This window comes from Eptesicus fuscus, chromosome 6, assembly GCF_027574615.1.
Source record: "Eptesicus fuscus isolate TK198812 chromosome 6, DD_ASM_mEF_20220401, whole genome shotgun sequence".
In the NCBI taxonomy this organism is placed as follows: Eukaryota; Metazoa; Chordata; class Mammalia; order Chiroptera; family Vespertilionidae; genus Eptesicus; species Eptesicus fuscus.
Genome location: NC_072478.1, coordinates 7211586 through 7238950, shown reverse-complemented (window position 1 = coordinate 7238950; position 27365 = coordinate 7211586). Strand labels below are relative to the sequence as shown.

The window sequence follows — 27365 nt, the reverse complement described above, 5'->3', positions numbered from 1 at the left end:
TTCCTTATCGTTGCTCCCAGAGCCTTTGCCGTGGTGCACATCTCTGCCCATTTGGGTGCTGTGGGCCCCCTACCCTCTCCTTGGGGGCTATCCCTTTGACCCTTCTGGGCTCCCTGGTACCTGCCCAATCCAAGTTCCAGGTGTCCTTCCCCCAGAGCCATCCAGCCCTGTGTGGGGCCCAGCCCTCTGCCCTGTTATCTAGTCTCACTAACATGTTGATAATCAGGGCCAGGGCTCTGAAGACAGAATCATCTTTCCTTTTTAGTTCTTTAAAAAATCAGAAGCAAAATTGAATATATTTCATAATCCAGCCTGGATTTTGTCTTTACTCCAATGTGATTTATTGTAAATTTTCATTTCTTGTGTGGATGAGGTGGTGAATGGCTGCAGGCACATCTCCCAGCAGAGGAGCTGGAGGCGGGGTAGGGGAGGTGTACCTGGAGATCTGCCTGGGAGAAGCAGAGCAGATTCATGGAACAGGGTAGCAGATCTCTAGGTACCTGAGGAACAAGGGTGTCTCCAAGTATAAAATCACCTTCACCCCCCATCCACCAATTATAAGCAACCTTGTTCTGACTGCCTTCTCCCCCTGCACTCTTCCACCTCAGAAAGGCCCACCTGCAGGTGAGCAATTTCTGCCCACCACCACCAACTAGGGAGTCCCCTACCTAGTGAGACCTTAGGTGGTACTGCTGGAATCCAAGGCATCTGACACATCACACATCACTTTCTATTAGGACACTTCAACTTAAAAGTTTATTTAAGTACAAAGAATGAGTCAACACAAAGAAAAATAGAAGTAGCACTAACTGGAGCCTAAAGCAGGTGGACCTCTCTCTCCTGGGCAGGTTTGTACTCCCCTGATGGGCCTGGGGTCACACCTCATCTAGATACCTTGCCTGCTTACAGGGGCCTGGTAGGGCACATGCTCAAAGGCTTCACTGAGGACAGGGCCTGCCTAGGGTGAGAGGGTCCTGGTGGGCTGGGCCTTAGTCGCTGTCATGCCCTCGCCTTCTCTTACAACAGGGCAAGGAGGCAGAGCAGTGCCTGTGGTGGCAAGCCCTGGGGTGTATGAGGAACTGCCTACCACCTGGCCCAGCCCCACAGGCTGAGTTGCTGCTCCTACTTGGCAGGAGCCAGGGACATCAAGGAAGCTTACCTTGGTCCTGTGCTGTTTTTCTCCTCGTTCTTGTGCTGCTTTTTCTTTTCCCTGCTCTTGTGATTCTCAGGGCTGTGAGGCAGGCACACAGTGCCAGCAGCGACCACAGTAGTCACTGACCACATATGGCTATTTCAGATTGAAGTTCCTCAGTTCGATATGTGGCCAGCGACTGGCATAATGGGCAGCTCCAATAGGGGCCTTCCCATCTAGGCAGAAAATTTGTGGGGCCTTTTCATGGTCCCTTCCAGCACATTCGCCAGATAATACCTCCTCCTGCACCCCTCAAGTGGCCTCCACAGCAGGTGGCCCCATGCACTTGGGGCTACCTGGACTCCAATGGGCAGTCCTGTGATGGCCCAGGCTCACAACTTAAAGAGACTCCCCAGAAGAAAAAGGGGCCAGAGACAGGAACATCACTTAGCCCAAGAGGAAGTCAGCAGGCCTGCTGAGAGCCCTGAGTCCTGTACCCCCAGCCAGCCCTTCCACCCCAGTTCCACCTTCTCAGGCCTCTGGTTCTTAGCTGCCTCGTTTTCGGGACAATGCCATTGCGGACAGGGGGGACACGGGTGAGACATTCTCGCCCACCCCTCCACACACACCCCCCTACTCCCCCCAGGTCTTCCTTGCCAATACCAGCTTCCACCTGGGCTGATAAGGCCGAGCCCCCTGCCCTTCGTTAGGGCCCCCACTCTGCACCTGTAGCTCCCCAGGCCAGAAGCTGGTCCACTCCCCCCTCCCCCCCGCGGTCACTTCCTTTGCGACCGTGTAGTTTACCCCATCCCACTCGCACCTCGAGGAAGCCGCCCCTCACCTTGCTCAGGCCGGTAGGCGGCTTTTTCACAGTGGAGGCGCGCGAGTGTCGGGCAGTGGGCCTTACCTAGGCCCGCCCTCCCGTCCTCCCCACCCTTCCCGGTTCAGCACAGCGCAGCGCTGTCCGCCCTTAGCTTACCAGGTGAGGTCGCGGCCCACTGCCGCCATCAGCGAGTTGCCTGCGGGAACAGGCCAGTCCTCGGCCCACGAGTGGGTACGCACCCCCGACCTCCTCCACTCGGGCTCACCCACGAAGTACACACACACACACACACACACACACACACACACACACACACACACACGTTTGCAGCTTAGGCTGGAACCAAACATGGTTCCAGGCCGCCCGTCGCCTCTGGGTTTCCTGGCCTTGGCGTCCGTGTCCCGCATCATGGTGTGGCGCGCCTGTGCTGCTGGGCTCTGGCTTCGAACCCACGTGCCTGAACACTGCCCCGCCCTCGCCTGAACCCGGAAAGGGCAGAAGCTGGACCCAAGTGGCTGGACAGCTACTATTAGAAGCCCTATTGTGTGGCGACGCAAGGACCCAGGGGCGGCGCCCGGAAGTCACTGTCGCGATAAGCGCCGTGTACCGGGGCCCACAGATAGGTGCCCTGGAGGAAACTTTGGGGAGATGAGTCTCCAGCCGCACCGAGGTTCCCGCCATCATGTCTGCAGCTGTGGGAACCAGGGAGTGGCCATGGCTGGGACCCAGCTGTGGTCTCAGCATGCAACGCCGCAGAGAACCTCTGCCCCCTCCTGCCCCGGTGCTGGCGAAGGCTCCACCAGCTGGTCATTGGACAAATGCGTCCCACCTGTCACCACAGCCTGTCGCAGACCCAACTCGGTGACAATGGAATAATGAATGCAGGGCCCGTTCAGTAGGGTGGCTGCAGACATGCAATAGGGCGTTCCCTGGGTTGTCATTTCTTTGGGTTCTTTTACAGGACACTGCCCTAGTGTGTACCCTGCTTACGTGGCCTGCAAGTCCTCAGTGGGTTGGGCAAAGAAGAGGCCTCTACCTGCTCCCCTGGCCCACCTCTGACTCCCTCACTAGCTTTCGGGACTAGGGGGCCTCCACAGTGGGATTCAACAGGGTTTGAACCCCAGCCTTGTAGTACACTACCACTAAGTCAAGTTTAAGCCTCAGTTCCCCCATGTGGGAGCTCCACACTTGCCTGCACAAGCTCAGGGGCCTCTAGTGAGGGACAGCAGCTCTGCCGTGCTGGAAAGCTTGTGGTGGGAGGCATGGGACCTCACTGGGCAGCTGTGGTGGGTCCAGAGGCGGTACTGCCATGTCTGACAAGGGCTAGATGCCAGTTGAGGGGCGCAAAGGTGCTGGGGAGCCGCAGGATCAGCTCCAAGTCTGCTCTCCCAAACCCACATTACCACGTGGGGAAGACCCATCTGTACTCTGGATATTGGGGTAATCAGCATTGATGGCATTTTAGAGCGAGTTGACTGGATAAGGAGGGACAGAAGAGGCATGGAAGGAGCTGAGGCCCCGCCACCACCACCACCCTAATGGATGGAGTGCAGATGAGACTCTGCTTAACCCCTCTCAGGCTCCTCAGAGCTCTCCCACCAGGCATTGGGCCTCTAGGTCCATCTTTACACCTCCAGTTCTGGCAAGACCCCCCACCTTCCATATCTAGTTGGGTTCCTCATTCCCAGTGGAAGTCTGATCGCCTGCTTGCCTTCAATAGCAGTCCTGCTAGATGGATTTAACCAGAACCCCCATTAGGTAAGTACTCTTAGTAACTTCCCAGCACTGACCCCTATCCTGCTCCTGGCACAAATCCACTTTTCTGTGCAATACTTGGCCTCTTCCCCCCACTGCACCCACAGGCACAGCCCTACCATCTCCAATAGTGTCATGAATAATTTGGCCCTGAACAGTGAGTACAGACACTGTTGCTAGGTGTCTCCCTGGAAGTGAGTAGTAAGCAGTAAGCTGGAGCAGCAGCTGAAGGAATGAGGGATCCAGGGAGGCTGCCCAGGCAGGAATGTTCCTGAGCAGGCCAGAGGGTTGGCAGATCATGGAGGGCAGCCACCCCTAGGAGCTACAAATGGCTGGCTGCATGCTCAGTGGACCAGGGGGCAGGATTGCAAGGTATGCGTCCATCCAAGGTGGGTGCTTAGCCTAGCATCCTGTGTGAGCAGGGTCACTTCCCACAGGCTTCTGCCTCCCTGGTCATGGCTGCAACGCCCTCCCCATTGTCTAGCTATATATCAGTGTTCTACCATGGGCCCTCAGGTTTATGAAAAAGAGCCTCACAGCCAGGGTCCCATGATCAACCTCCAGGACAGGACAAGGTGTAGCCCCATGCCTAGGCCTGGTCAGCTGCTTGTGTAAAAGTTGGTAATTGCTCACTCAGGTCTTGCAGGAAAGGGCAAAAGGTGGCAGCCCACCAAGGCTCTTGGCTAAGACTTCAAAAGTTAGCAATGGGGCTGGCTGTTCTGCTTGTCCCCTCTGTCAGCACTTCCCCACTGTCAGGGGGCGGGGCTAGGGAGCATCGGAGAGGGGCAGAGTATGCCAGCTGCAGGCTGAGTGCTACCATCCTTGGATCCCACCCACTCCCCATGTTGTGCTGCCTGGGAGAGCCCCTGGCACTGAGGCAAAGGCAGTGCTGGCAGAGCAGGCTCCAGAGCTGAGGAGTGGCTGGACAGTAGCAGGCACTTCCTCCAGTGGGAAGAACACCATCAACTTCTGTCATGTCAACAGCTCATGTGCCCTTTGAACCTCCTCCTAAAACCACAATTTGACCCAACTGATCCCTCCAATGGGCTCAGTCGCAGAGAGCCCTGTCCAGCAGGTGTATAAGAAAGAAAGACAAGGTGGATTTAAAATCCTGACACTCAATTTAAAGATGAATGCCCTCCCCTTCTACAGCATCCTGAGCCAGGGCAGCTTGTGGGCATGATCACTTCTTGGTCCAAAACTGCTTGTACCGCTCCAGGTCAAAGTTGTCAAGGAGCTCTGGCTCCTCCTCCTCCTCCTTCCCTCGGAGCTGGGCCTCACGTTTGCGGAACCGTGCCCGCCTCTCCTCTGGGGACAGGGCATCCAGGTCCACAGGCATCTGGAGAGGAAGGGAAGGCATGCACTCATTCACTGGAAGGAACCAGAAAGTGGATGCCACTTCTCTCCCTTCAAAGCTTCTACTCTTTAAAGAAATTTCTGCTTGTCTACCCAGGAAGTGTTTTGGTTTTTTTTATTTGTTTTACACATAGCCTGTTGCTGCTGTCTGATCTTGGTGTGTGGGGTGAGTTCCATGACTTGCCCTCCCTCCCCCCAATCCAGCCTAGACCTGCACCCCAGGGAGGGAAGCTTACCGCCAGCACTCGCCTGGGCTCCCGGTAGCGAATGTGAATGGTGGAGCCATCCTGCTTGACCAGGAGCATGGGGTAGAAGCGTGCATAGGCCTGTCTGTGCACACGAGTGAGCGAAGCTCTGCTGCTGTCAGCTCGACGGGAAGATATGTGCAGGCAGCGGCCCACACGGGGGGCCCCCATCACCACATGCTGCCGCACCAGGCTGCAGACACATTTGTTGGTCAGTGGCAGGTGCTGGGACCAGAGTGCCCCCTAAGCCCCAATCGGCCAGCTCCTGTGGGTGCCCACAGGGATCTCCTGGTTTGGGATATGGTCAAAGCACCTTCTGCCCATGTCTGGGAAGAGGCCAAGGGGGGAAGAGCACAGAGACTTTCAGACAGGAGACTTAGGATAGCAGTTCCTAGATGTCTGCAGCTCTGGACATGAGCATGGAGCAGGAAACTGCCTTTTAGGGGAACACAGACTTGGTGCTGTGAACTGAATGTTTGTATCGCCAAATTCCTATGTTGAAGCCCTAGCCCCCAATAAGAAGGCATCAAAAGCAGGGCCTTTGGGAAGTGATTATGGTTACAAGAGATCATGAGGGTAGGGCCCTTACAGTACAAATGGTACCCTTAGAAGAAGGGACGGGAACTGGCTTTCTCTATGCCCTGTGAAGACATGGAGAAGGTGGCCATCTGAACCAGGAACATCTCCAGAATTGTGGGAAAAAGCTGCCTGGTCTGTTGCGTTCTGTTGGGGCAGCCGGAGCCCACCAAGACCTGTGGAGCCCACTAGCTTCTGAACATGGCATACACTCAAACCTCCCACACGGGAAAAGCACATACTCTGAGGCAAGGCCCTGCCCTGCCCCATCTCTCACCCACCTGGGGTCTTGCCTTGTGACCCCCTAAGTCCCCTACAGCCCAGACCCACCTCCTGCACCTCCCAGCTGACACCCAGGGCTGAGGGCCCAACTCCTCTTCTAGACTCTGATGGCCTGGGGGCAAGAACCACAACTTATTGACTGTTAAGTCCTAGACCAGTGGTCGGCAAACTCATTAGTCAACAGAGCCAAATATCAACAGTACAGCGATTGACATTTCTTTTGAGAGCCAATTTTTTTAAACTTAAACTTCTTCTAACACCACTTCTTCAAAATAGACTCGCCCAGACCGTGGCATTTTGTGGAAGAGCCACACTCGAGGGGCCAAAGAGCCGCATGTGGCTCGCAAGCCGCAGTTTGCCGACCACTCAGTAAATTTTGGCCAAATGAATCCAGTCCCTGCCTTCAGAAGTGTAAGACGGGAGAAAGGAGATGGTGGGGGAGCACCAGAAGAGCCTGCCGTCAGGCAGGGCCTATGCCTAGCAATGCCAGGGAGCCCAGGGCACAGCCTCTCCTGAGGTCAGTGGGTTGGGGAGGCTTCTGGAAGGGGATGGAGCCAATCCTTGAGGAGAATGTTGGTGTTCTCCCACTATAGCACGGTTCCCACATGAACCTTTCCCAGGATGAGGGCCCACCAGGGAATGCTGTAGCCAGAGTTCCTTCCCCATGTTCACACTGACTCAGACTTCAAGTATCACAACCCTCTCCCCGGATTCCACAGAAACAAGAAACCTGCCCTCGTTTTCTCCTCTGGCAACACTAACCACACCATGCTTCCCATTTGGGGGAGGCAATGGGGCAAGGGGAACAGGCAGTGCCTGTGGGAACAGCAGGAAAGCCATGGCATTCTCCAGGGACCCTGAGCAGAGAGATAGGTTGCAGGCTCTGAATAGGAAAGTGACCACCATCACTGTCTGGTGCTAAATAGTCACAAGTGGCTTCTAGTCCCCCCTCAACACCCTGTTAAAGCATCTATACGTGTGTACTTGTGTGTATTCTCCAAATAACAAACACACTGGCTTGGGAGGCTTCCCTAGGGCAGCGTGGCCTGAAGCTCCAGAGTTGATATTCCTTTGGATGACCCCATGACAGCAATCACAAAGGGCCTGGAAGTTTGTGCTTACCCAAGCATGCTGCCCACAACTGCCATTCCTCCTGAGGGCCACTGTGGCATGTGGAGGCCCAAGACCAGTCACTGGCCCAGTGTGTGACCTGCTGAGCAAGAAAAGTATTTTTTAAAGTATGTTTTTATTGATTTCAGAGAGGAAAAGAAAGGGAGAAAGAGATAGAAACTTCAATGATGATAGAGAATCACTGATTGGCTTCCTCCTGCACGCCCCCCACTGGGGATCGAGCCCACAACCCAGGCATGTACCCTGACCGGGAATCGAACTGCGACCTCCTGGTTCATAGGTCGACGCTCAACCACTGAGCCACGCCGGCCGGGCAAGAAAAGTATTTCTAACAGGCAGGCTTTTCCAACATAATGAATCCTTGCCAAATCCCAGCCCGGAAGAACGCCACAAACCAAATCACATCTATAAACCGGTGTGTGATTCCCAGGTCACTGCCAGTCTCTCCCAGGAACCTACCAAGCTCTCGCCCTAACCTGACATTAGAACACCTGTGGAAGGTTTGTGACCAGCAGGTGCTCAGGTCCTACTCCCAAAGAGCCAGGCTCGGTAAGTCTGGGCAGGGCCTGGGCCCATTCCGGTGGGCTAGGCCAAGGGTCACTCTTACTAAGCCCTTACTCTGTGCTGAGGTTCCCGCGGTGACAAACCAGAAGTTTCAAAACCCAGTGCCTGAGGTCTCCGCATTCAGACCGCAAGGCCGAGCCGAGAGGTGCAGGTTTGTCTCGCGGTCCCCCATCGGTCAGAGCAGGGCACGGCGGGCCTCTCGCCGTAGGCGGCGGCCCGGCGGGAGACGGAACAGCTGTGAGCTGCCCCAGAGGACGCCGGCGGGATCCGAAACCTCCCTCGGGGCAGCCGTCCCCGCCGCACGACGCCGCACCTACCTGCCGCTCTCACGGAACCGGGACCCAACACCAGCCCTCCCGCGGCGCAGCCGCAGCGCAGTCACCCGCGAGCACTCGGTCGCGCAGCGCTTACGTACAGCCCTCAGGGCAGGGCGCTGCGCTGACGTAGCCCCACGAGCGGAAGTGGGCCGGCGCGGCGCTGCGACGCACGTCTCCGAGGGTGGCGCCGTGGCCCCTTATGCTGCGGCGCCCGCTGGCGGGGCTGGCGGCTGCCGCCCTGGGCCGCGCCCCCGCAGACGGTGAGTGGCGTCTGAGCGCACGCAGGCTCCGGAGGCCCTTCCTGCGCGCCGCCGCGACCCGCATGGTTGGAGCCGTTCGCGTTCCGCTCTCTCCCTGCACCCAGGACGTGGCTTCCCGCGTGCTCCAGGGTGCGTGAGGGGGCCTGGGGGCGGGGGAGCCGCCGGAACTCCCCACCACCCCGGTCCTCAGTAGTTTCCAGGGCTGGCTTGTCGCCGAGTCCTAGCGAGCGAAGAGGGGACACGAGGACTGGGTAATGCGGTTTGTCATGGAGGTGAATTGACTTCATTTAGGATCGTTTTGACCCTGTGTGTCTGGGTGTTAAAGTTGGCTTTTGGTGGCCGCATTTCTTAGACACATTAAAAGCTGGTCACGTAGGAGGGAATTCTGAAACGGAAAGCTCCAGACAGCTTGTAAAACCCCTGCAGCCCGAGGACTTCATGCGGGTGACATTGTGGACCCTGAAGGGCGCGGAGGGGCAGAGAGGGGAAGCAGTCTGACACTCCTCCCCAGGGTGGGCACACAACAGCCAGAAACCCTGGGAGACCAAAGGCCATTACGTGGCCGCCCGAGGAACCTGGTATGGCATCATCCCCACAGCCCTACCAGCTTGTGGGCCCCCAGGACTGCCCCAAGGCCCAAGCCTGCTGGGCAGTGCAGGTACAGATACACCACCAAGAGCAGGTTCTTGGGGGCGGGCATGCCTGACTGGTGGGTGTGGTAATTTGGTGTTCAGCTTCTCTCAGTCCCAGAGACCTCAAGGCTAGATTGCTGGAGCTGCCCACCTGCTGTTCTTAGACATTCTTTTGAGAACAGAGAGGGGATGAATCTAGTTCATCCAGGGGGGTCACCTCACCTGTTATTACTGTTGTCTTTCACTTGGGACAAGGGAAGCAGTGAGCTGAGATGACAGCTGTCCAGTAGAGGTGGGGCCCAGAGGGACTGAAAGAGGGGAACCAGGACTTGGTCTCTTGTGACTCCCCCAGGCAGCATGCCTGCAGGCTTCTCTGGATTTTCTGTCACTCTTAGATCTTCCCGACCGTGACTTGCTGTGAAGAATGCAGGAAAGCCTCTCTCTTCACTCCTAGGAGGGGTGGGGTTTCCTGTCTTACCACTAACAAGCTTAATTTCCTGCTATGTGAGTTTCCACTCTGTCCCTGCTCATAGAATGCCACACAACTGCCAGCAACACCAAACTCGATTATGTGCAGGTCAGGGCCACACCTGTGACAGGTGTGGTGTGCTTGGACTTTGTTTAGATTCTGGGTTTACGTAGACCTGGCCCTTGATCTTTGACTGGGATGGGTGATAGCAGTTATTGTCTATTCTTTTTTTTAAAGTAGGTTTACCATTTTTAAAATACATATTTTTATTGCTTTCAGAGAGGGAGAGAGATAGAAATGTCAAGGATGAGAGAGAATCATTGATCGGCTGCCTCCTACATGCCCCCTACTGGGGATCTAGCCCGCAACCTGGGCCTGTGCCCTTGACCAGAATCGAACCCAGGACCCTTCAGTCCGCAGACTGATGCTCTGTCCACTGAGCTGAACTGGCCAGGGCTCACTTATTTTCTTGAGTAGCAGATTCCGGGAGTTATAGCACTACAGTCACTACTTTTCAGCCACACCAAAAAAAATTTATTTTACACTTAGACTGTAAATTTCAGGGTTTTTTTGTAGCATGTTCACCACAGCCTGAAAAACATGGTCAGTCGATCTGAGGAAGAGCAGAAATGAAGAGGGTGTTGTGATGTGTTTGGGGTGGAAAGCGGTGACTCCAGCCCACCAGCAGTGCAAGTCAGTAATGAGGGTGAGCCCCTGGGAGCACTGGAAGCGGGGAGGTAGTTTGGTAGTCGGCCCCAAGTCCTTGCTACCTCCATGTGCCAGGCCTCTGCCTCCCCCAGTCCCAGCTGACTCTGCACTTGAGGGTTTCGGTTTCTTTTCTGAGAGCAAGGCTGATTCCGTAGTGCCTCTGCCCTTCCTGCTTTGTGGCTTGCTTGCCTGGGACCCTTCCCCCCCTTTTGCCTCCTCTGCGCTCTGTCTGTGATGCAGAATTGGGATTTGGTACAAGACTGAATCCTGGTTCTTCTCCTTTATGGAAAGAGACCCAGACATGCCATGCAGCACCGATACAGGCCCAAGTCCTGCACGGACAGTGTGGCTCTTGCTCCTGCTTTTGGGGGGCCAGCTTTCTTTTATGAGAGGAATAGTTCCAGCCCCACTGTGGGGAGAAGTGAGAAGTAATGGCTGGCGCTTTATGGCTACCGTGTGGTGTGACCAACGGCTGAGTGGTTTGTCAAGGCTACTTGGCCAGGATGTGTCCCTCTGGGGGGTGGGACGTGACCTGCTGTCCTGAGCCAGATTCTGTCCCGTCCTGTGGCTTGTTGCTTACACGAAGGCTGGCAGGGCTTGACTTTCCTCTCCGTGTTCTCAGAGGCCACGCCTTACCTGGGTGTCTTGTGGAGGAGTGGGAGGAAAGTGGGGTGACAGTGTCCTGCTCTTGGGACAGAGCGGGATGAACGTGGAAGCGGGAAAGAGGAGGTCCCACCTTGTGTTTCTGGAAGAAGGCTGCCTGCCTGCATTGGGTGCTGCTCAGCAGGTTCTGTCGGAGAGCATTCCGGAATGCACAGGCTTGCATCTGGGTTTTTAGTGCAGTCCCGTGAGCTTTGCCGTTTCTTGCCAGGCCACTAGGGTTTGGGATTGTGGGATAGTCGAGACATGGAGAACACAGAATACCCCAGCTAGAGGGCTCTGCCCAAGAGATGACTCCTCTGACGTACACGTTTCAGTTGGTTGGTTCTGCAGGCCCTGGGGCCAAAGTCAGTCTCCGTGTACTCAAGGCCAAAGCACTGTTCCATGCTGGGTGTTCTGGAAGGTGGCTTTACTGAGTGCTCTGTTGCATGCTTACTGGACAGAGCCCTGTCCCCCGCGGCTCTCCAGGCAGTTGTGCAGGGCCAGGCCATCCCTGTGTGATTTGTGTGGGCCCCTCGGGGTAAGACTCAGCGCACATGCCCTTAGCCAGGCTGAGCAGGCTGGACTCCGCCACCATGAGCTGCAGAGTGGGGCAGGTAATGCCGCACTGGGGCACATGGAGCTTGGGCTTGATGTCGGTGGGGGCTCAGGAGGCTGAGGGCTGCAGTGACTCAGAGTCAGGCAGGGAGTGAGCTTTGCAGCTGCCAGCCAGTCCTTGCGGATGCACCCCCTGCTCACTGCTGGCCCAGTGCAGGTAGGTAGTGAGCCTGGGAGTGCTGCTCAGTGGGACAGGCTCCCCTACCCAGTGTCCCACCACAGGGTGGAGGGCGCCAGATAGAAACCAGCGTTTGGATGTGAGGTGATAAGCAGGACGTGTGCCACATGCCCTGTGGGGGTGTCAGCACTGGGACTTGGTGTGTGACGTTTGGTCCAGGCCAGTCCTGTGCAGGTTTGCAGTCTCCAGGTGTCAGAACTCAGTCAGGAGGTGTGGCCTTATGCAGGCGTGGGGAATGCAGCAGCTGCTGGGAAGCATGGAGAAAGCCCTGGGTCTTGCTGACCAGGTTACAGTTGGAGGCTGGAGGGTGCCCCTCGGGTTGTGGGGGTATGAGGTAGGGCACTCTCCCATGGCAGACACATGACAGAAAGCAGAGCGTCCCTGAGGGGCTTCTGTGCAAACAGGCAGATGGGCCTCCCTCCCTTCTCTGTGCTCCCAACCTCCCAAGTCCCTAACGGGAGGGTAAGGGTGCCTTTGGGTCCTCCTCTCCCTAGAGTTAGACTCCCCAAATTGGGTGCTGGGATGAGTGCCCACTGGGTTGAGGGCTTGCCACTATGATCAAGGCTCCGGCAGGCCTCCTGGTCCATCGCCGTGGCCATCACCATGTGTCCACTTGGGGCTGCTCCTGCCCTGGAAGAACTAACGTTCCTGTAGCACCAAACACAGCCGCAGGCCCAGGAGTTCTAGGCCACCGACAGCCGCAGCTGCCCGGCCTGAGAGGCAAAGACCCAGCACTGCCCAGAGGCTGGGCCGTGTGGCGGTCAGACCCCAGCCCTCAGTCCCTCATGGGACCTGGTGGCACCCAGCCTCTCCACTGCCTTGATGGGTCTCTCCCTCCACTCCCCTCCCAGTCACCCAGTGCCTAGGGAGTCAGGACAGATCCAGGGGAGTAGGCTGGGCTGCCAATGGGACATCCTTCCTGCAAAGGACGGGGCTTTGTGAAGGTTGCCAGTGAGGGAGAGACCTCTTGTGCACCAGGCCTCAAGGGAGAGGCAGGGCTGCACTTTGCTAATGGCCACGAGCTTAGAGCCAGCGCACGTGTGTGCAGCTGTGTAGGTGGCACGTATTTGGGTGGGAAAGCTGGGATGCAGGTGAGAAGCTAGGCGTCCACTGGGATTATCTCTAGATAGAAACGGTACTTTTTGTAATCTGTGTGGTGTGATTGCCCGGAATAGCAGTGCTTAAGCCAGATTACCCAGCTGGCCTACATTGTGGATTAGGAAAGCAGTGCCCGAAGGGGGCCCTGCTGGAGATGGGCATCAGGGCATGCCTGAGCCAAGTGGCCTTCCCTCCTGGGCCTGATTGCACCTTCCACGCCTTATCAGAGGCCCCCAGACAGCCTGCAGGGCCAGGCCTGCATAGGGAGCTGTTCCAGTTCCCACATGCCCGCCGGGGTTTCCCTCTGAGGCAGGGCACACTTGCACCTGGCATTCTGCCATCAGGCTCACGTGGCTGGGTGGGTAGGCCACTACTGAAGGGCCGGAAGCAGCCTCCTCTTCCCAGAGGCGCCGAGGGCGGGGCTGATTGCCCTGGGAGGAGTTTAGTGCTAAGAGGTCAGAGCAGACCTGGATTACCCACTCCTCCCAGCTTAATCTGGGCAGCCCAGGCAGACAGAGAGGGCCTAGCCCACCCAGGAAGTAGGTCCTTTTCCTGGGGAGGGGCGAGAGGTGTCAGGCAGGCACAGAGCTGTCAGGGTTGATGCCTTCCTAAACCCCTGCTTCACCCACTCCCATCTGTGGCAGATGTCTGAGCCCTGTGCTCTTGGCTGGGAGGGTGGGTATCGGAGAGGAGGGGAGGTCAGGAAGCTGTGGTCCTCTGGATCGGCCCCTCACTTCCGGATAGAAGTTCCCAGAACAGGGTTTGGGTTCCGCTGATGTTCACCTCGGCCACCTGTGGGACATGGTGCCTCGGAAATGCAGGGGTGGGGACCCAGATGTGCCTCTCCCAAGAGCAGAAGTCCAGGCTCCACAGGGGGAGTGGGAGGGCACAGCTGGGGAGGTCATGTGTTTGTGGTACCAGGTAGCCCACCCCTCGAGGAGGTGCAGCCAAGGTTTGAGTATGGCCCTCAGCTCTGATTCCTAGGGAGAGTTGGGGTGGAGGGGTTGTGACTGCAGCCATCCCACTCACTGGGGTCCCTCAGGCCTGCTGATATCTGCTCCCTCACCCACAGGGATGTCAGGACCAAGGCCTGTTGTCCTGAGTGGACCTTCTGGGGCCGGAAAGAGCACCCTGCTCAAGAGACTTCTGCAGGAGCACGGCAGCATCTTCGGATTCAGCGTGTCCCGTGAGCTCCTAGGGCTTGGGGGGCCCTGTGATCCACATATATAGGGACTTGCCCACACTGCTAACACCCCCAAGAACCCTCTCTCACACGGGATGTGCCCATACTGCTGACCCCCCCCCCCGAAGTCCCCCACACGGGCTGAACTGGGCCCTTCGGGAAGGGATGGGATGTGTGAGCTCTGGGTGTTCCAGACGGGTCACAGATGCTTGTTCCTAGACACCACGAGGGACCCGAGGCCTGGAGAGGAGAATGGCAAAGGTAAGCTGGCCCTGCTCCTCAGTGCCCCGGTGCAGGTCTGGGGGGCGCCCCCTTCCCCCCCCCCCCGACACACACACACACACACACACACACACACACTTGTCAGGGTGATGCATGAGGCCTCATTCTCCCCATCTGATGGGGGCCCTTCGGGGAGGGTGGGTGGGCAGGCCTAGTTGGATAATAGGCATCAAATCTCATGCTGACACCAGCTGTCCGGAAGCCAGCAATCTCCAGGTCCCCAGCCTCTCCTGTGGAAGCTGGCATGCTCCAGGCCCCTCAGTGAGGACGGTGTGAGAGGTGGTGACTGTCCCTTCCTCAGATATCTCCCTGCCCGGTGACTGGAGCACTCTAGGTGTGGATGGACAGAGGGCAGACAGGCCCAGAACAAGCTGGTTCTGCTCCTGTGGCTGCATGGGCAGCTGTGGCCTGGCTGCGGACAGCTTCACCAGCTCCTGCTCTTTGTAGATTACTACTTTGTGACCAGGGAGGTGATGCAGCGGGACATTGCTGCCGGGGACTTCATCGAGCACGCTGAGTTCTCGGGGAACCTGTATGGGACTAGGTGAGTCACACTCAGCAACCTCCAGACCTGCTGGGACCTAGAGTGGGCAGCCCCGGCAAGGGCTTGATCCGGGGATCAAGATCGAAGAGAAGCCTGGGCTGTCCAGGCCGCCCCCTCCTGTCCCCTCCCCACCCCACCTGGCCAGGCCCCTGTGGGAACGGGGAGCCAAGTGATGGGCTGGTGTGCAGTGAAGACTCTGAGGACCTGGGTCTCAGAGGTCTGTGGGCTGCACTTCAGCCCCCCTCTTCCCTCCAGCAATTAGGGCAGCCTGGGAGAGTCCCCAGCCCAGCAACAGCTGCCTGCCTCCCACACCTCCAGAGCAGTATCATTGCACAGGCGGGTCCAGGCTTGCTATGCGCAGCCCGTACCTGAGCCCCCCTGTGACCGTCATGCTCCACCCCAGGTGCAGCTGGCAGGGGCAGTTGGCCCCCGAAGGGGGTCACTGGGGCTGCTATTACCCTTAGATGGTGGGCACCCAGGAGCCCTGAGCTCAGTGATGACAGTCAGGGCCTTCCTGCCCCGCCCCACCGCTGCCCCCAGCCTAGCAGATGGCCCGGTGTGAAAGGGTTACTGAGGGAGTGCTTCCGGAAAGGGGAGCAGATGCTGGAGTCAGGGTGGCCCCTGCAGGCTCCCAGAGCAGGGAATGGGGGAGGCAGAACCCCAGGGGATGGCAGTGGAGATGGTCTGGGTGCTAGGACCCCAGGAGCCCTGCTGAATGCCCCCCCCCCCCCGCCCCCGCCTCCCTAGCAAAGCGGCTGTGCGAGTGGTGCAGGCCATGAACCGGATCTGCGTGCTGGATGTGGACCTCCAGGGAGTGCGAAACTTAAAGAAGACGGACCTGAGGCCCATCTACATCTTCGTGCAGCCACCCTCGCTGGAAGTCCTGGTGGGGGTGGGGAGCCAGGCACGGGAGGGGTGGAGGAGGGGCTAAGGCGGCCCTGCAGGCTCTGACCCTCCTTAGGCACCTCAGGAACAGAGGTTGCGGCAGCGGAACACGGAGACAGAGGAGAGCCTGGCCAAGCGGTTGGTCGCTGCCCAGGCCGACATGGAAAGCAGTGAGTGTGGGTGCAGCCAGTGTCCCCCACCCTCCCCAATAGAGACAACTCATCTGCCGGAGGTGGGAGGCAGGCCCACAGCCCCCTCCCCTCACTGACCCTCCACGGGCCCTGTGTCCTCCCTCCCCCCCCACATCTCAGGCAAGGAGCCCGGTCTGTTTGACCTGATCATTGTCAACGACAACCTGGACAAGGCCTACTGGAGCCTGAAGGAGGCACTCTCGGAGGTGGGCTCTGCCAGGGGCCAGGGATAGATCTCTGTCGCTGCAGGAAAGGGCTTGGGACAGCGGACTTGGGCTCCAGGGCAAGCCCCTCTTTCTCTCTCCTGCAGGAAATTAAGAAGGCCCAAGGGACTGGCTGCTCCTGAGGATGCCCATGGCTGTGTCCTCCCTGGACAGGACCCTGCACCCACCCTGGTGGCCAGGGTGCCCCTGACAAGGTTGGCTCTGCCAGCTTCCTTCTGGATGCCCCTGATCAGTCCCACTCTCCTGTGGGACCTGGGCCCTCATCCTAATAAAGAGCTGCTAGTTAGAGTGTCCTTGAGTCCATGGATTGCCACCCTGGCCCTGCATCCTTCATGCTGGACCCCCACTCCGGCAGCCCCCCTCCTACACAGCCAGCCCTAAGAGTGCTGCTGGCAGCAGGTTCTACCCCATATCGGCTACTCTGGGCTATTGGCCAGGGGGGTTGCTCCCCGATTGCGCACTACTTCCCCAGGCTCTCCACATGCCCAGCTCCACACCTCGGAGACCAGCAGGGGTGCCCTGCCCAGGGGCACTAGGGGGTCCCCCAAGGCTGGGCTGCTTTCTGCCCCAAGGCAGGAAGGGTGATGCTGACGGAGCACACACCTCTCCCACTGTCTCCCCAAGGCAATGAGGCTGGGAGGAGAAGGCCCCGGGGGCTCATCCTGCCCCAGCTACCCCACTTGGTCCCAGAACCAGGTGAGGGGTGGTGATGGGGACTGAGAATATAGGGGCTGGATCCCTGCATCCTGGAGGCCTCTGTGTCAGACACTCCCATCAGTCATATGCACCGCCTACTGAGCCCAGTTGGCCTGATGGTCTGGGAGAGGTCAGCTCTGGAAGGACATCTGGGGGCCTCTGTTGGGGTTACAGGCGCCCTGGAGGCTGAGAAGACACCCCCCTTGCCACTCGTCTTGGATCAGGGCAGCTGTGGTGGCCTGTGGTATAGTGATCCATGCCTAGGCCATACTCTTGCAGTGGGACCAAGACAAGCAGTGGACAGACCTGGAGGAGGGGAGGCTGGGTGTTGTCCATACCCTCAGATGCACAGAGGAGGCCTGGCATTGGGCATGGGACAGTGGGCAGAGGGGTGCTGGGCAGGTAAGGTAAGGCTGGCTGCCTCCCAACGCACTGTCACCCAGCCCAGGGGAGGCCCTTCCTTCTCTTGGCCCCATACATTTCTAGGGACAATCAGGGATTCAGACCCGGGGCCTTCGGGGGAACAATGGGGCCCTTGAAGGCCCTCCCCCCTGCATTGTGCTTGGTGGTGAGAGGTGGCCCTGGATCGGGCTGGGATTCTGCCGGGTGTACACCCTTGGAGGCCAGTGTCTGACCAGCCGGCAGGTGGAAGGGCTCAGAGGGACTTGCATTTTCCGGCCTGAAAAAGGTAGGGTGCTGTCTAGGGGACCAGCTGTGGGGTGCCCTTGGGGCTGAGCAGTGTCACCCTCCCTTCTGGACCAGGGTTTCAGGCCTGGTCTAGCCTCTCCTGAAATGGCCTTTCCACAGGAGATGACAGGTGCTGGGCCTGGCCAGGTGTCCCTTCATTCTGGGGCATCTGTCTCAAGCCCACTGTTCACAGGTGGGTCCTGACCAGCAGGGTCTTCTGGGATCACAAGACCTGAGCGGGGAGGCTGCCCAGGCCAGCTGGTCAGCAGGGAGAGAAGGGGTGTGCGCCCAGAACCTCCCCCAGCAGCTGGGAACCCTTACGCTGTGCGGGACTGACCAGCCCACGGCAGGCAGCTGCAGTGTGTCCAGAGGCTGGAGCCTCAGGCTATTTGGACCTGGGGGAAATCTGGGAGCCCCACCCCTATATGTGGGCAGTCAAGCCAGGATGGGTACACCTCCCTGCCCTCCACACCTTACCGGCGCCAGCCAGCCTCTTCATGGCCTGGGACGGACTTCCCTTAAGTTTTTGTGGGTCCCAGGTCCTCGGGTCTGGGCCCGGGGGACCAACAGAGAGTAGAACAGGCCCATGTCCTCCAGGAGGGGCCCCCAATGTGCCACAGAAATGGTGAGTTGTCTTTGCCAGAGCAAGGATGGTGAGCAGGAGTTGGCAGGGGGCTTGGCAAGGGGCAGCAGCTGGTCCAGGAGTGGTCAGGGCTGCTGCACAGGGCAAGGCCGCGCCCGCTCAGCGCCTGTGGTGTGCTGGGCTGTGGGGGACAAGGTGGACATGGCAGGGTCGGGAGTGCAGAGAGAAAGGGACCCATGTTCTGCGCTGAGAAAGGTGGCAATGTGCTGGCTGCGGTGGCTTTACCCAGGGCCGTTTGAGAGGTGGGGGTGAGGGGGTTAGGAGGAGTGGAGAGTGTGGGCACCCTGCAGGGGTGGGCGAGGGGCTCTGCATCCTACCCTGGGCCAGCAGTGCATGGGGAGTTCTGGGGCGGGGGGGGGGGGGACAAAGGACAGGCTGCTGGAGCTGTTTGGGCTGTGCCACCATGACTTACTCCCCAGGCCCACGCCCACCACACCTCCACCCTTTCAGGAGGAGCTCCCTCACTTCCCAGTTTCAGCTGCAGCTAATGGGGTCTCTGCCCCCTCGGGTTCCTCAAAGCCCAGCTACCTGCCCCACAGAGCCCTGGGATGCACCCACCCGCCCCAGAGCTAGGCGTCTCCTCACCTCCCTGCCTTTGCTGAGCACGGTGAGGGCGCCTCTCCCTCCTGGTGTAGAGGGAGTGGCAATGCGTGTAGGTGTGCACACGTGTGAGTCAGAGTCCAGACATGGACGAGGCCAGCCCTGAAGGCCCTGGGAGGATGAGGGCTTTGGCTGAGATCCCAGGCTCCCTGGGACCCACTCTGTCAGGGCCTTCAACCTCCTTGGGCAGCTGAGGGTGGAGGTGGGGGTTGGGGATAGACTGTGGTGTGCACAGGAGCTGCTGTGCAGTTGTAGAGGGTCCCCAGGCCTGGGGTTTGGGTCCTGGCTGGCCAGGAAGTCTAGGCAAAATACAACTGGGACCTCCAGGATGGGAATTAAGTGTCCCGGGGAGGGACCTGGAAAGACTGAACCCCATGGGATCACCACAGCGCTGACAAGGGGAGACCTAAGGTTGGGGGGTGGGCGTGCAGCACCAGGCCTGTGCACCCCAGGACCCCTCGGGGTGGACGGGTGGGGGCCGGCTCTGGGCTCCAGCCAAGGCCTCAGCCTCGCAGGGCAGAGCCATCTTGAAGTATTCATGGTGCTCACCTGTGGATGAAGGCTGTCGGTGGCAGGTGCAGGCAGGGTCCCTATGTCCTCATGGAGGCAAAGTGCTGCCTGAGACTCCTCATTCCACTGCCCGAGGTTCCAAGGCCAGGGTCCCCCTGCCTCATGGCGAGCTTTCCTTTCCAGCCCCACCTCAGCAGAGGAAAGTCCCACCCGCATGGCCCTAAGGGGTGCTGGGAGGAAGTGTGGCCAGAAATGGGAAGGAAATTGCTGGCCAGGCCATGGCCTGCTGCACTGCAGGATGGCGCTAGGCTGTCCCTGGCTCTCAGCCCTGCCTCCCCACCCCCACCTCCTAGAACCTTTGTGCAGACCTGGGGGTGGGGGGTACTTGAAGCAGGGAGAGCCCAGCTGCCCATCCCTGCAGAGGCCACTCTCCAGGTCTGGACTGGGGGTAGCAAGCCAGCTGTCTCAGGATAGGCCATCCTGAAGCCCACCATCAGGCACCTCCCTCCAGGCTCTTGGTGGGGATGACCAGCCAGCCGTCATGGGGAACCCCTGTTTGTGCTCACACTGGCCCAGCAGTCATCGCTCCCAACACCCTTGCTGACCATTCAAGATCTGCCACCTCCCAGACCCAGGGTTTTTTTTGCCCCCCCCCCCCCCAAAAAAAAACCCCACCTCATCCTGGATCTCTGAGCAGCTCTTACCTACACTTGCTCTGATATAGTTTTGGGTGAGATTCCCTGTGAACAAAGGTCCCTGCAAACCCCCAGGGTCTGGATCCCTGAAGGGCCAGCAACCCCCCTTCCCGCTGGCCCAGCTGAGCCCTTGCTGGCCGCAGCCGCCCAGCAGCACGGACAGCCCCGCTGCAGCCCAGAACAGGTCACCAGCCAAAGTCCATCCTCCAAACCTGCAGCCTCCAGACAGACAGATGTATGCCAGGGAGGGAGAAAAGATGGGGCTGGGCGGCTCAGAGTGATAGGCACTAACTATTTCAATTAAGGTCTTCATTTTACGACACTGCGGTTTATAGAGAAGTTGTAGAGGCAAGAAGACCATGTGACCCCCACGCCCATCCCCCACGGGACAATCAACACTACAGCCCACACTTCCCTCAGATTTCCCATGTTTCCTATGACCTTTTTAAAATGTTTTAGTTTAATTTTTTTTTGTTAATCCTCACCTAAGGATATTTTTTCCATTGATTTTTTTAGAGAGAGGGGAAGACAGGGAGGGAAGGGGAGAGGGAGGGAGGAGAGAGAGAGAGAAACATCAATGTGAGAGAGACACATCCATTGGTCGGTCGATTCCCACACAAGTCCAGACTAGAGTGGGGGCTCGAACCAGCAACCCAGTTATGTGCCCTTGACCGGGAATCAAACCTGTGACCCTTCAGTGCACAGGCAAACACTCTAACTACTTTGCCACACCAGTGCTTTCCCATGTTTCCCATGACCTTTTCTTTTTAATATATTTTATTGATTTTTTACAGAGAGGAAGGGAGAGGGATAGAGAGTTAGAAACATCAATGAGAGAGAAACATCGATCAGCTGCCTCCTGCACACTGGGGATGTGCCTGCAATCGAGGTACATGCCCTTGACTGGAATCAAACCTGGGACCTTTCAGTCCACAGGCCGACGCTCTATCCACTGAGCCAAACCAGTTAGGGCTCCCATGACATTATTATTATTATTATTATTATTATTATTATTATTAGTTAATCCTCACCTGAGGATATTTTTCCATTGATTTTTTTTTTAAGGGAGAGTGGAAGAGAAAGACAGAGAGAAATATGGATGTGAGAGAAACACATTGATTGGTTGCCTCCAGCATGAGCCCCTACTGGGCCCAGGCTGGGGAGGAACCTGCAACCAAGGTATGTGCCCTTGACCTGACTGGAATCGAACCCAGGGACCCTTTGGTCCACAGGCCAACACACTATCCACTGAGCCAAACCGACTAGGGCTCCCATGACCTTTGATGTCCCGGGTTCCCCCCATGAGGCATGTGGTCCTCACTTCTCTGTCCCAGGGCCCCACAGGGCATGCATATCTTGGGTCCCCTTGGTCCCTCAGAGCCCCTTGCCCGATGCCCTTGGCTGTGCCGATGGTTGGGTATGATGGAGGAGCCCCGCCTGGAACTTGTCTCCTGCTCGCCTGGGCTGAGGTTTTGGGGGCGAGGCAGCAAGGGCAGCCCTTCTCACACCATTGCAAGGCCCGTGCTCTCAACCTGCCTTTTCACTGCAGGTGGGTCTGGTCCCCACCTGAGGTCACATTTGCAGGCTCTGCTCTCTCTCCCTGTTGTGCACTCTGGGCAGTTGCCCTTGAGGAATGGGGGGTTGGATGCCCCCCCTGGAGGGCACAGTGGCTGCAAAAACTAGTTAGAATTTCCTTCTCCCCATTTAGTTATTCAATAATTTGTATCAGTAGGGATTCGTTGATTTTATACCTTGGTAATAATCTATAACTCAACCTATATTACTACTTTATCCACTCTATTGCCCAAGTTGATCTGGTTTCAGACACCCATGGGGAGCTCCTTCCATGAATTACTGTATCGCTTTGCCATACCCCTCGGCAGTGTATGTGTGTGTGTGTGGTGGGGGGGGGAGGTAGGGGGCGTGTGCTAGCACTTCCTTACTCTGGCACCACCAGATGCTCCAGGAGAATTCCTAAAGTGCTGGGACTGGTCCTCTGGACCCATGTGCCAGGTCAGGAGGCAGCGCCAGCGGAAGGTGTGGATTTGAGGACTCCTGTGCATGTCACTAAGACCAGGGCCAGGGTCTTCCAGGCTAGAGCTGGACACTGCCAGCCCTGACTGTGGAATGGCCACCTTGACTGCATGTGTGACACAGGTCCTGCACACACATGTATGAGCACATGGACATGCATCTGGTCGGAAGAGCCAGAGCCTCTGCCCCTGCCCGAAGGCTGTCTGAGCTCCCCCATGGCACTGGGGGAACAGAGAGGTTCGCTCCTTCCCCTCCCACTGCTCAGGATGGCCCTTCGCCTGACCACTGTCATCTGCCCTCTTCTTCTCTCTACACCTGGTCTCCGTGGCCCTGACTGCATCATCCTTCACCCCCCAGGGCAGGGCCTGACCCATGCCAAGCTGGAGCTGGTCTCAGGATCCCCCTGCCACAGGTCATGGGTGTGAGGGGAGTGCTTCCACCACAGGGATTGCCAAATGAGACGTGAAGGCTTTCCCCAGAGAACCCGTTGTTAATACTGCCCCCCAAAGCACAAGTCAGGTCTGCCTGCACCCCGAGACTCCCCCCTCCCATGGCTTGGGAGAGAGGAAAGAAGTGGGGGCTGCTCTGCCATCCCTTTCTGGTTCCTGGGGGGTGGTGTGGGCCTTAGCCTCCTGTGATGTGTCAGGGCAGGGTGGAACAGGTCCTGGAAGAGCAGAGGTTGCCATGAAGAACAGCCAGTCTCAGGCCTGAGGGATCCTCTGTGAGTCCCTGCCGGAGGCAGAGTGAGGGAGAAGGTGGCCCTGAAGGGACTGGCCTGCACCAGCCTGTACCTGAGTCTGCACACGCACGAGTATATGTGCACATGGGAGTGTGCATATCTGCATACACATGTGTCTGAGTATTTGTATGTGTGTGTGGTGACTGTGTGCATGAGTGTTTATAAGTGTGTGCACACTTGAGTGTGCATATCTGTGAGTTCATTGTACACCTGTATGCATGTGTCTGAGTGTTTGCATGTGTGTAAGGTAACTGCGTGTACACGGGGTATTTTTTTATATGTGTACTCACGTGAGTGTGCATGTTATCAGGGAGTATGGTTGTACACCTGTATGCGTGTGTGTCTGAGTGAATGTGAGTGTGTGTCTGTGTTTGCATTGCATATGTGTAGCTCTGAGGTGGGCCGTGCACACAGATGTAAGGAAGTGGGGTCATTTCCCCAGGAACCCTGACTACCCCCTCTTCCTCCCCACCTCCCGCCAGGGAGAGGCCGAGCCGCATAAAGAGGGCCCGGAGCCCTGCTTGTCTCTGCCTCTCCATCCCACACCTGCCCACACTGCCTCCAGGCCTGTTCTGGGAGGGAGGGCCAGAAGAGCCGGGCACTCAGGGGTCTCCTTTCCCAGACTATCCAGGAGCAGGTACTGGCCTTGGCTGTGGGGAAGGTGGGCGTTGGGAGCAGGTCCTGGCCTTGGCTGTGGGGAAGGTGGGTGTTGGGAGGCACAGGGAGTTGGGGTGGTGTGGCCCTGCCCAAAGAGGCTCTTCTCCTGGGCACAGGCCCACCCAGGGATCCGCTGGCATGAAAGGGGCATTGGTCTGGGATGTGGTGAGTGGCCTACGGCTGTTCTGAGTGTCACAGGTGCCTTATGGTCACTGTGTGCCTCAATGGACATGGTTCCATCTGCACAGATGCCTGGCCTAATCCACTCCCCACCCCACCCTCCTACAGCTGGGCTTTCCCCACTGTGGCTGCAGAGGACATGAGGGTAGCCCTGAGAGGGAGGAGCAGCCGGAGAGTTGGGCAGCAGCCCTGGTGCATCTGGACAGAGGGAGGGCATGAAGGAGCCTGAGGGTCCTCTGCAGAGGCAGAGGGACCAGATTCCCCCGTGAGGGTGTGGGTTGGGGAGGGGTGTGCTGCTGGGAGCCTAGGGGCCCATGAGGCTGCCGAGGGTGTGGGGGATGGGAGATTAGACTGAGTGAGGCACTGGGGATGCTGGGCAAGCTGGGCACTCAGGGTCTCCTTTCCCAGACTATCCAGGAGCAGGACTGGCCTTGGCTGTGGGGAAGGTGGGTGTTGGGAGCAGGTCCTCCCGTGCTGGAAAAAGGACTTCATGCAGCGGGTGCTGCTGGGGGCTGAGTGGGGTGGGGGCCAAGCATGCATGGCGGCTGAGGCTGTGCAGCCTCCACACTCTGAGTGAGGCTGGCCTCTGATTTCTAGGCGACCCCATGAAGTTGGCTCACCCAGTTGACTCCCTGTGGCTCTCAGGGCCTAGGGTGGGGTTCCCAGAGGTGAGGGGTGGGAGAGGCTTGCACAGAACCAAGCTTTCCTGGGGAGGGGCTGGCTGCACTCAGGCCACTGGGACCTGGGGTCAGCAGGGGTGAGTGGTCCACGGGGCAACACAGCCTCTTGTCCACCTGCATGGGGTCTGTCCTTTGCCAACCCAGGCCCCACCTCTCTGTACACACCCCAGGGGCAGGGGCAAGGGGTGGGAGCGGAGCTACTGGAGGGGCTGGTCCTTCAGCGGAAGGCAGCTGAGTTCCCCTCTGGGGCCCTGACTCCTGCCCCAGTGCTCCTCCCGGCCATGGGTTTCGCTCTAGTCCTCCACCCAGGGCTGAGCTCCCCTTTTAGTCCTCAGGTCCTGCCAACCCCCACCCCCACATCCCCTCCCGCCCTCCTCTCTCCCGCCCCGGGCTGAGCTCCGCTGTGGCCCCCAGGTCCCGCCCCGCGCCCCTATGACCAACATGAGCTGGAGCTTCCTGACGCGGCTGCTGGAGGAGATCCACCACCACTCCACGTTCGTGGGCAAGGTGTGGCTCACGGTGCTGGTGGTCTTCCGGATCGTGCTCACGGCCGTCGGCGGCGAGGCCATTTACTCGGACGAGCAGACCAAGTTCACCTGCAACACCAAGCAGCCGGGCTGCGACAACGTCTGCTACGACGCCTTCGCGCCCCTGTCCCACGTGCGCTTCTGGGTCTTCCAGATCGTGGTCATCTCCACGCCCTCGGTCATGTACCTCGGCTACGCCGTGCACCGCCTCGCCCGCGCGGCCAAGGACGAGCGCCGCCGGGCCCCGCGCCGCAAGCGGGGGCCCCGCGCGCCCCTCCCGCTGCCCCCGCCGTCCCACCCCACCTGGCCCGAGCCCCTCGACCTGGGAGAGGAGGAGCCCATGCTGAGCCTGGGCGAGGAAGACGAGGAGCCGGGGGCGGCTGAAGGCCTGGGCGCGGAGGACCAGGTGGAGGTGGCGAGCGCGGCCAAGGGCCTCGGCGGGGACGCCAAGGCGGCGGGGACCCCCAGCCCCAACGGGCCGCACGACGGGCGGCGGCGCATCCAGCGCGAGGGCCTGATGCGCGTGTACGTGGCCCAGCTGGTGGCGCGGGCCGCCTTCGAGGTGGCCTTCCTGGTGGGCCAGTACCTCCTGTACGGCTTCGAGGTGCCGCCTTTCTTCCCGTGCAGCCGCCAGCCCTGCCCGCACGTCGTCGACTGCTTCGTGTCGCGGCCCACGGAGAAGACGGTCTTCCTGCTGGTCATGTACGTGGTCAGCTGCCTCTGCCTGCTGCTCAACCTCTGCGAGATGGCGCACCTGGGCCTGGGCAGCGCCAAGGACGCCGTGCGCGCCCGCCGCCCCGCGCGCCCCTCTCCCAGCCCCGCCCCGCGCCCGCCGCCCTGCCCGCTGCCCCCCGCCCCCGCCGGCCTGGCCTACCCGCCCGACTACAGCCTGGTGGTGCGCGCGCGCGCCCACGACCCAGACCTGGCCGGCCCCGCGCTGCGGACCTTGCGGGACGCGCGCGCGCTCGGGGACCGTGACCGCCCGCCCTGCCCCGGCCTCCCCGCCGCCACCCGGGGGCCCCCGAGGGCCGGCGCCTCCGCTTCCGGGTCAGGCAGCGCCACGTCGGGGGGCACGGGCGGGGACCAGAGCCGGCCGGGCGCCAAACTTAGGGCGGGCTCCGAGAAAGGCAGCGCCAGCAGCCGGGAGGGGAAGACCACCGTCTGGATCTGAGGCCCCGCCCCGGGGCTCGGTCCTCCCTTCGCGCCGGCATCGGCTGGGGACTCTGGGGTGAAGCTGGGTCTGGCCGCGCTGGGCACCCCTGCTCTGTATCACGACCCCTGCCCACCTGAGCCCCCTCTCTGTCCGGGTAAGAGGGGAGGACGGGCCTGACAACCACAAGGGTCCCCAGTTCTGAGGAGTGTGCTGGACTGTGGCTAGGGCACTGCCCCCCGCCCCCGCCCCATCGCCCCCTACAGAGCCACCTTGAGCCTCTCTGGCCCAGGTGCCCAGTCCGTCCCTCAGAGCCTCCCTGGGACCCGGCCAGCGCCTCAGGACAAGGTCTCTGAACAGAGGATCCAGCCTCCTCCCTGCTCCCCGGCAGCAGCCCAGATAGGACCCCAGAGGTGTCTGGCCTGGGCGTTCGGGGCACAATGCTGTCCCCACTCCCTGCAGCAGCCAATGTGACTCCTTTCCCAGCACCCCGCCTCCCCCTCCAGCCCACATGCTGCTTCCTGCAGAACGGAAGCAATTCTGAGTCTTCTTCCTACAGTAGGGGAAACCGAGGCAGCCCCGAACTGTGTCTCCTCCCTCCTTGCCCTCAGGGCACCAGCTCCTAAGCTGCCCATCCTCCTCCCCGAGTGTGGGGCGGGCCTGCATCCTGCCCGGGGTCCCGCCCAGACAGATGGAGTGGATTCGGCCACGCCCTCTAAGCTTCGCGGCTGCCTGGCTGGGCCCTTCCCCTGGGACGTCAGTCTGCCTTGCTGCTGGGACCTACAGGGTGGTGGCCAGGAGCTGCGGCTTTGGCCGTGTTGGGGGCAGGGGCTTAGGGGCTCCTGCCCAGGGCCTCCCTGCCCTGCAGCCCCCTTCCTAATTCAGACACAGCCTCCCGAATAAAAATCTAACTTTTGTTTGTAACTGTATGTGTGGTGTGTGATGTGTGTGTATGCACGGGTATGAATGTATGTGACATGTGTGCACATGTGCTGTGTACAAGCACATGCATGCATGTATCCATATGGTGTGTGCAAACATGTGTGCACGTCCATCACTGCCTCCAGGTACACAGCTAAGCTCCAGGCTAGCCTGGAGAGCAGCTCCTGAGAGACACCGGGTGCAGGTCAGCGCCAGGCAGAGGCCAGGCGGGCCCCTCCAAGCACTCGGGTGGTAAGAACGAAGAGCAGGCCAGGCCCGACTCTCAGAGCCAAGGTTGGCCTGTGGCTCAGGGGACAGAGGGGCCCTGCTGTCTCAGGGGAACTTGGACGAGGTGGCTTTGGTGAGGAGCAGAGGTGGGCAAGGGAGGTGGGGAAATCAGCTGCTGTCTGCAAGCAGCCACCTTGGTCTAGACTTCGGTGACCCAGCTGCCTTCCAGCCTCCCTCAGGCCCAGCTCAGTCCTGATCACCTCTCCTGGCTGAAAGCCCTCTCTTTGCTGCCCCGGAGGCCAAGCCCTGTTAACGTAAAAACATTC

The 27365-nt window shown here is 59.3% G+C and overlaps 3 protein-coding genes across 11 annotated transcripts; 2 read left to right on the top strand and 1 right to left on the bottom strand.

Annotated features, from left to right (window-relative positions):
* Positions 1-4819: 4819 nt before the first annotated feature.
* On the bottom strand, positions 4820-8281 carry MRPL55 (mitochondrial ribosomal protein L55). 5 transcript variants are annotated; one of them, XM_054717154.1, is made up of 4 exons: positions 8182-8281; positions 7292-7379; positions 5303-5504; positions 4820-5049 (listed from the first exon to the last, which is right to left on the bottom strand). In XM_054717154.1, exons 2-4 carry the CDS (start codon positions 7339-7341, stop codon positions 4894-4896), a joined length of 408 nt encoding a protein of 135 aa, XP_054573129.1. In that variant the 5' UTR covers positions 7342-7379; positions 8182-8281; the 3' UTR covers positions 4820-4893. The 5 variants fall into 5 exon arrangements, with proteins under 5 accessions (XP_054573129.1, XP_054573130.1, XP_054573133.1 ...); XM_054717155.1 differs by having other exon boundaries at positions 7292-7382; positions 8182-8275; XM_054717158.1 differs by lacking the exon at positions 8182-8281 and adding an exon at positions 7970-8175.
* A 34-nt stretch (positions 8282-8315) lies between these two features.
* Positions 8316-16380, top strand: GUK1 (guanylate kinase 1). Of its 5 annotated transcripts, none has more exons than XM_028160478.2 (8): positions 8316-8441; positions 13856-13969; positions 14186-14227; positions 14696-14792; positions 15540-15678; positions 15754-15847; positions 15989-16074; positions 16179-16380. In XM_028160478.2, exons 1-8 carry the CDS (start codon positions 8381-8383, stop codon positions 16212-16214), a joined length of 669 nt encoding a protein of 222 aa, XP_028016279.1. In that variant the 5' UTR covers positions 8316-8380; the 3' UTR covers positions 16215-16380. The 5 variants fall into 5 exon arrangements, with proteins under 5 accessions (XP_028016279.1, XP_054573128.1, XP_028016278.2 ...); XM_054717153.1 differs by having other exon boundaries at positions 8316-8570; positions 15763-15847; XM_028160477.2 differs by having other exon boundaries at positions 8316-8570.
* Positions 16381-24645: 8265 nt separating this feature from the next.
* GJC2 (gap junction protein gamma 2) lies at positions 24646-26085 on the top strand. Its single transcript, XM_054716778.1, has one exon. The coding sequence runs from the start codon at positions 24646-24648 to the stop codon at positions 25909-25911; it is 1266 nt and encodes a 421-aa protein (XP_054572753.1). The 3' UTR covers positions 25912-26085.
* The last annotated feature ends 1280 nt before the right edge of the window (positions 26086-27365 follow it).

Coding starts and splice junctions, on each gene's coding strand:
- MRPL55 (XM_054717154.1), bottom strand. CDS start 7,341: ATGCCACAGTGGCCCTCAGGAGGAATGGCAGTTGTGGGCAGCATGCTT. Junction 5,505..7,291: donor GTTGTGGGCAGCATGCTTGG/GTAAGCACAAAC, acceptor ATGTGTCTGCAG/CCTGGTGCGGCAGCATGTGG. Junction 5,050..5,302: donor AGCCCAGGCGAGTGCTGGCG/GTAAGCTTCCCT, acceptor CTTCCTCTCCAG/ATGCCTGTGGACCTGGATGC.
- GUK1 (XM_028160477.2), top strand. CDS start 8,381: ATGCTGCGGCGCCCGCTGGCGGGGCTGGCGGCTGCCGCCCTGGGCCGC. Junction 8,571..13,855: donor GGCTTCCCGCGTGCTCCAGG/GTGCGTGAGGGG, acceptor CCTCACCCACAG/GGATGTCAGGACCAAGGCCT. Junction 15,848..15,988: donor CCAGGCCGACATGGAAAGCA/GTGAGTGTGGGT, acceptor CCCACATCTCAG/GCAAGGAGCCCGGTCTGTTT.
- GJC2 (XM_054716778.1), top strand. CDS start 24,646: ATGACCAACATGAGCTGGAGCTTCCTGACGCGGCTGCTGGAGGAGATC.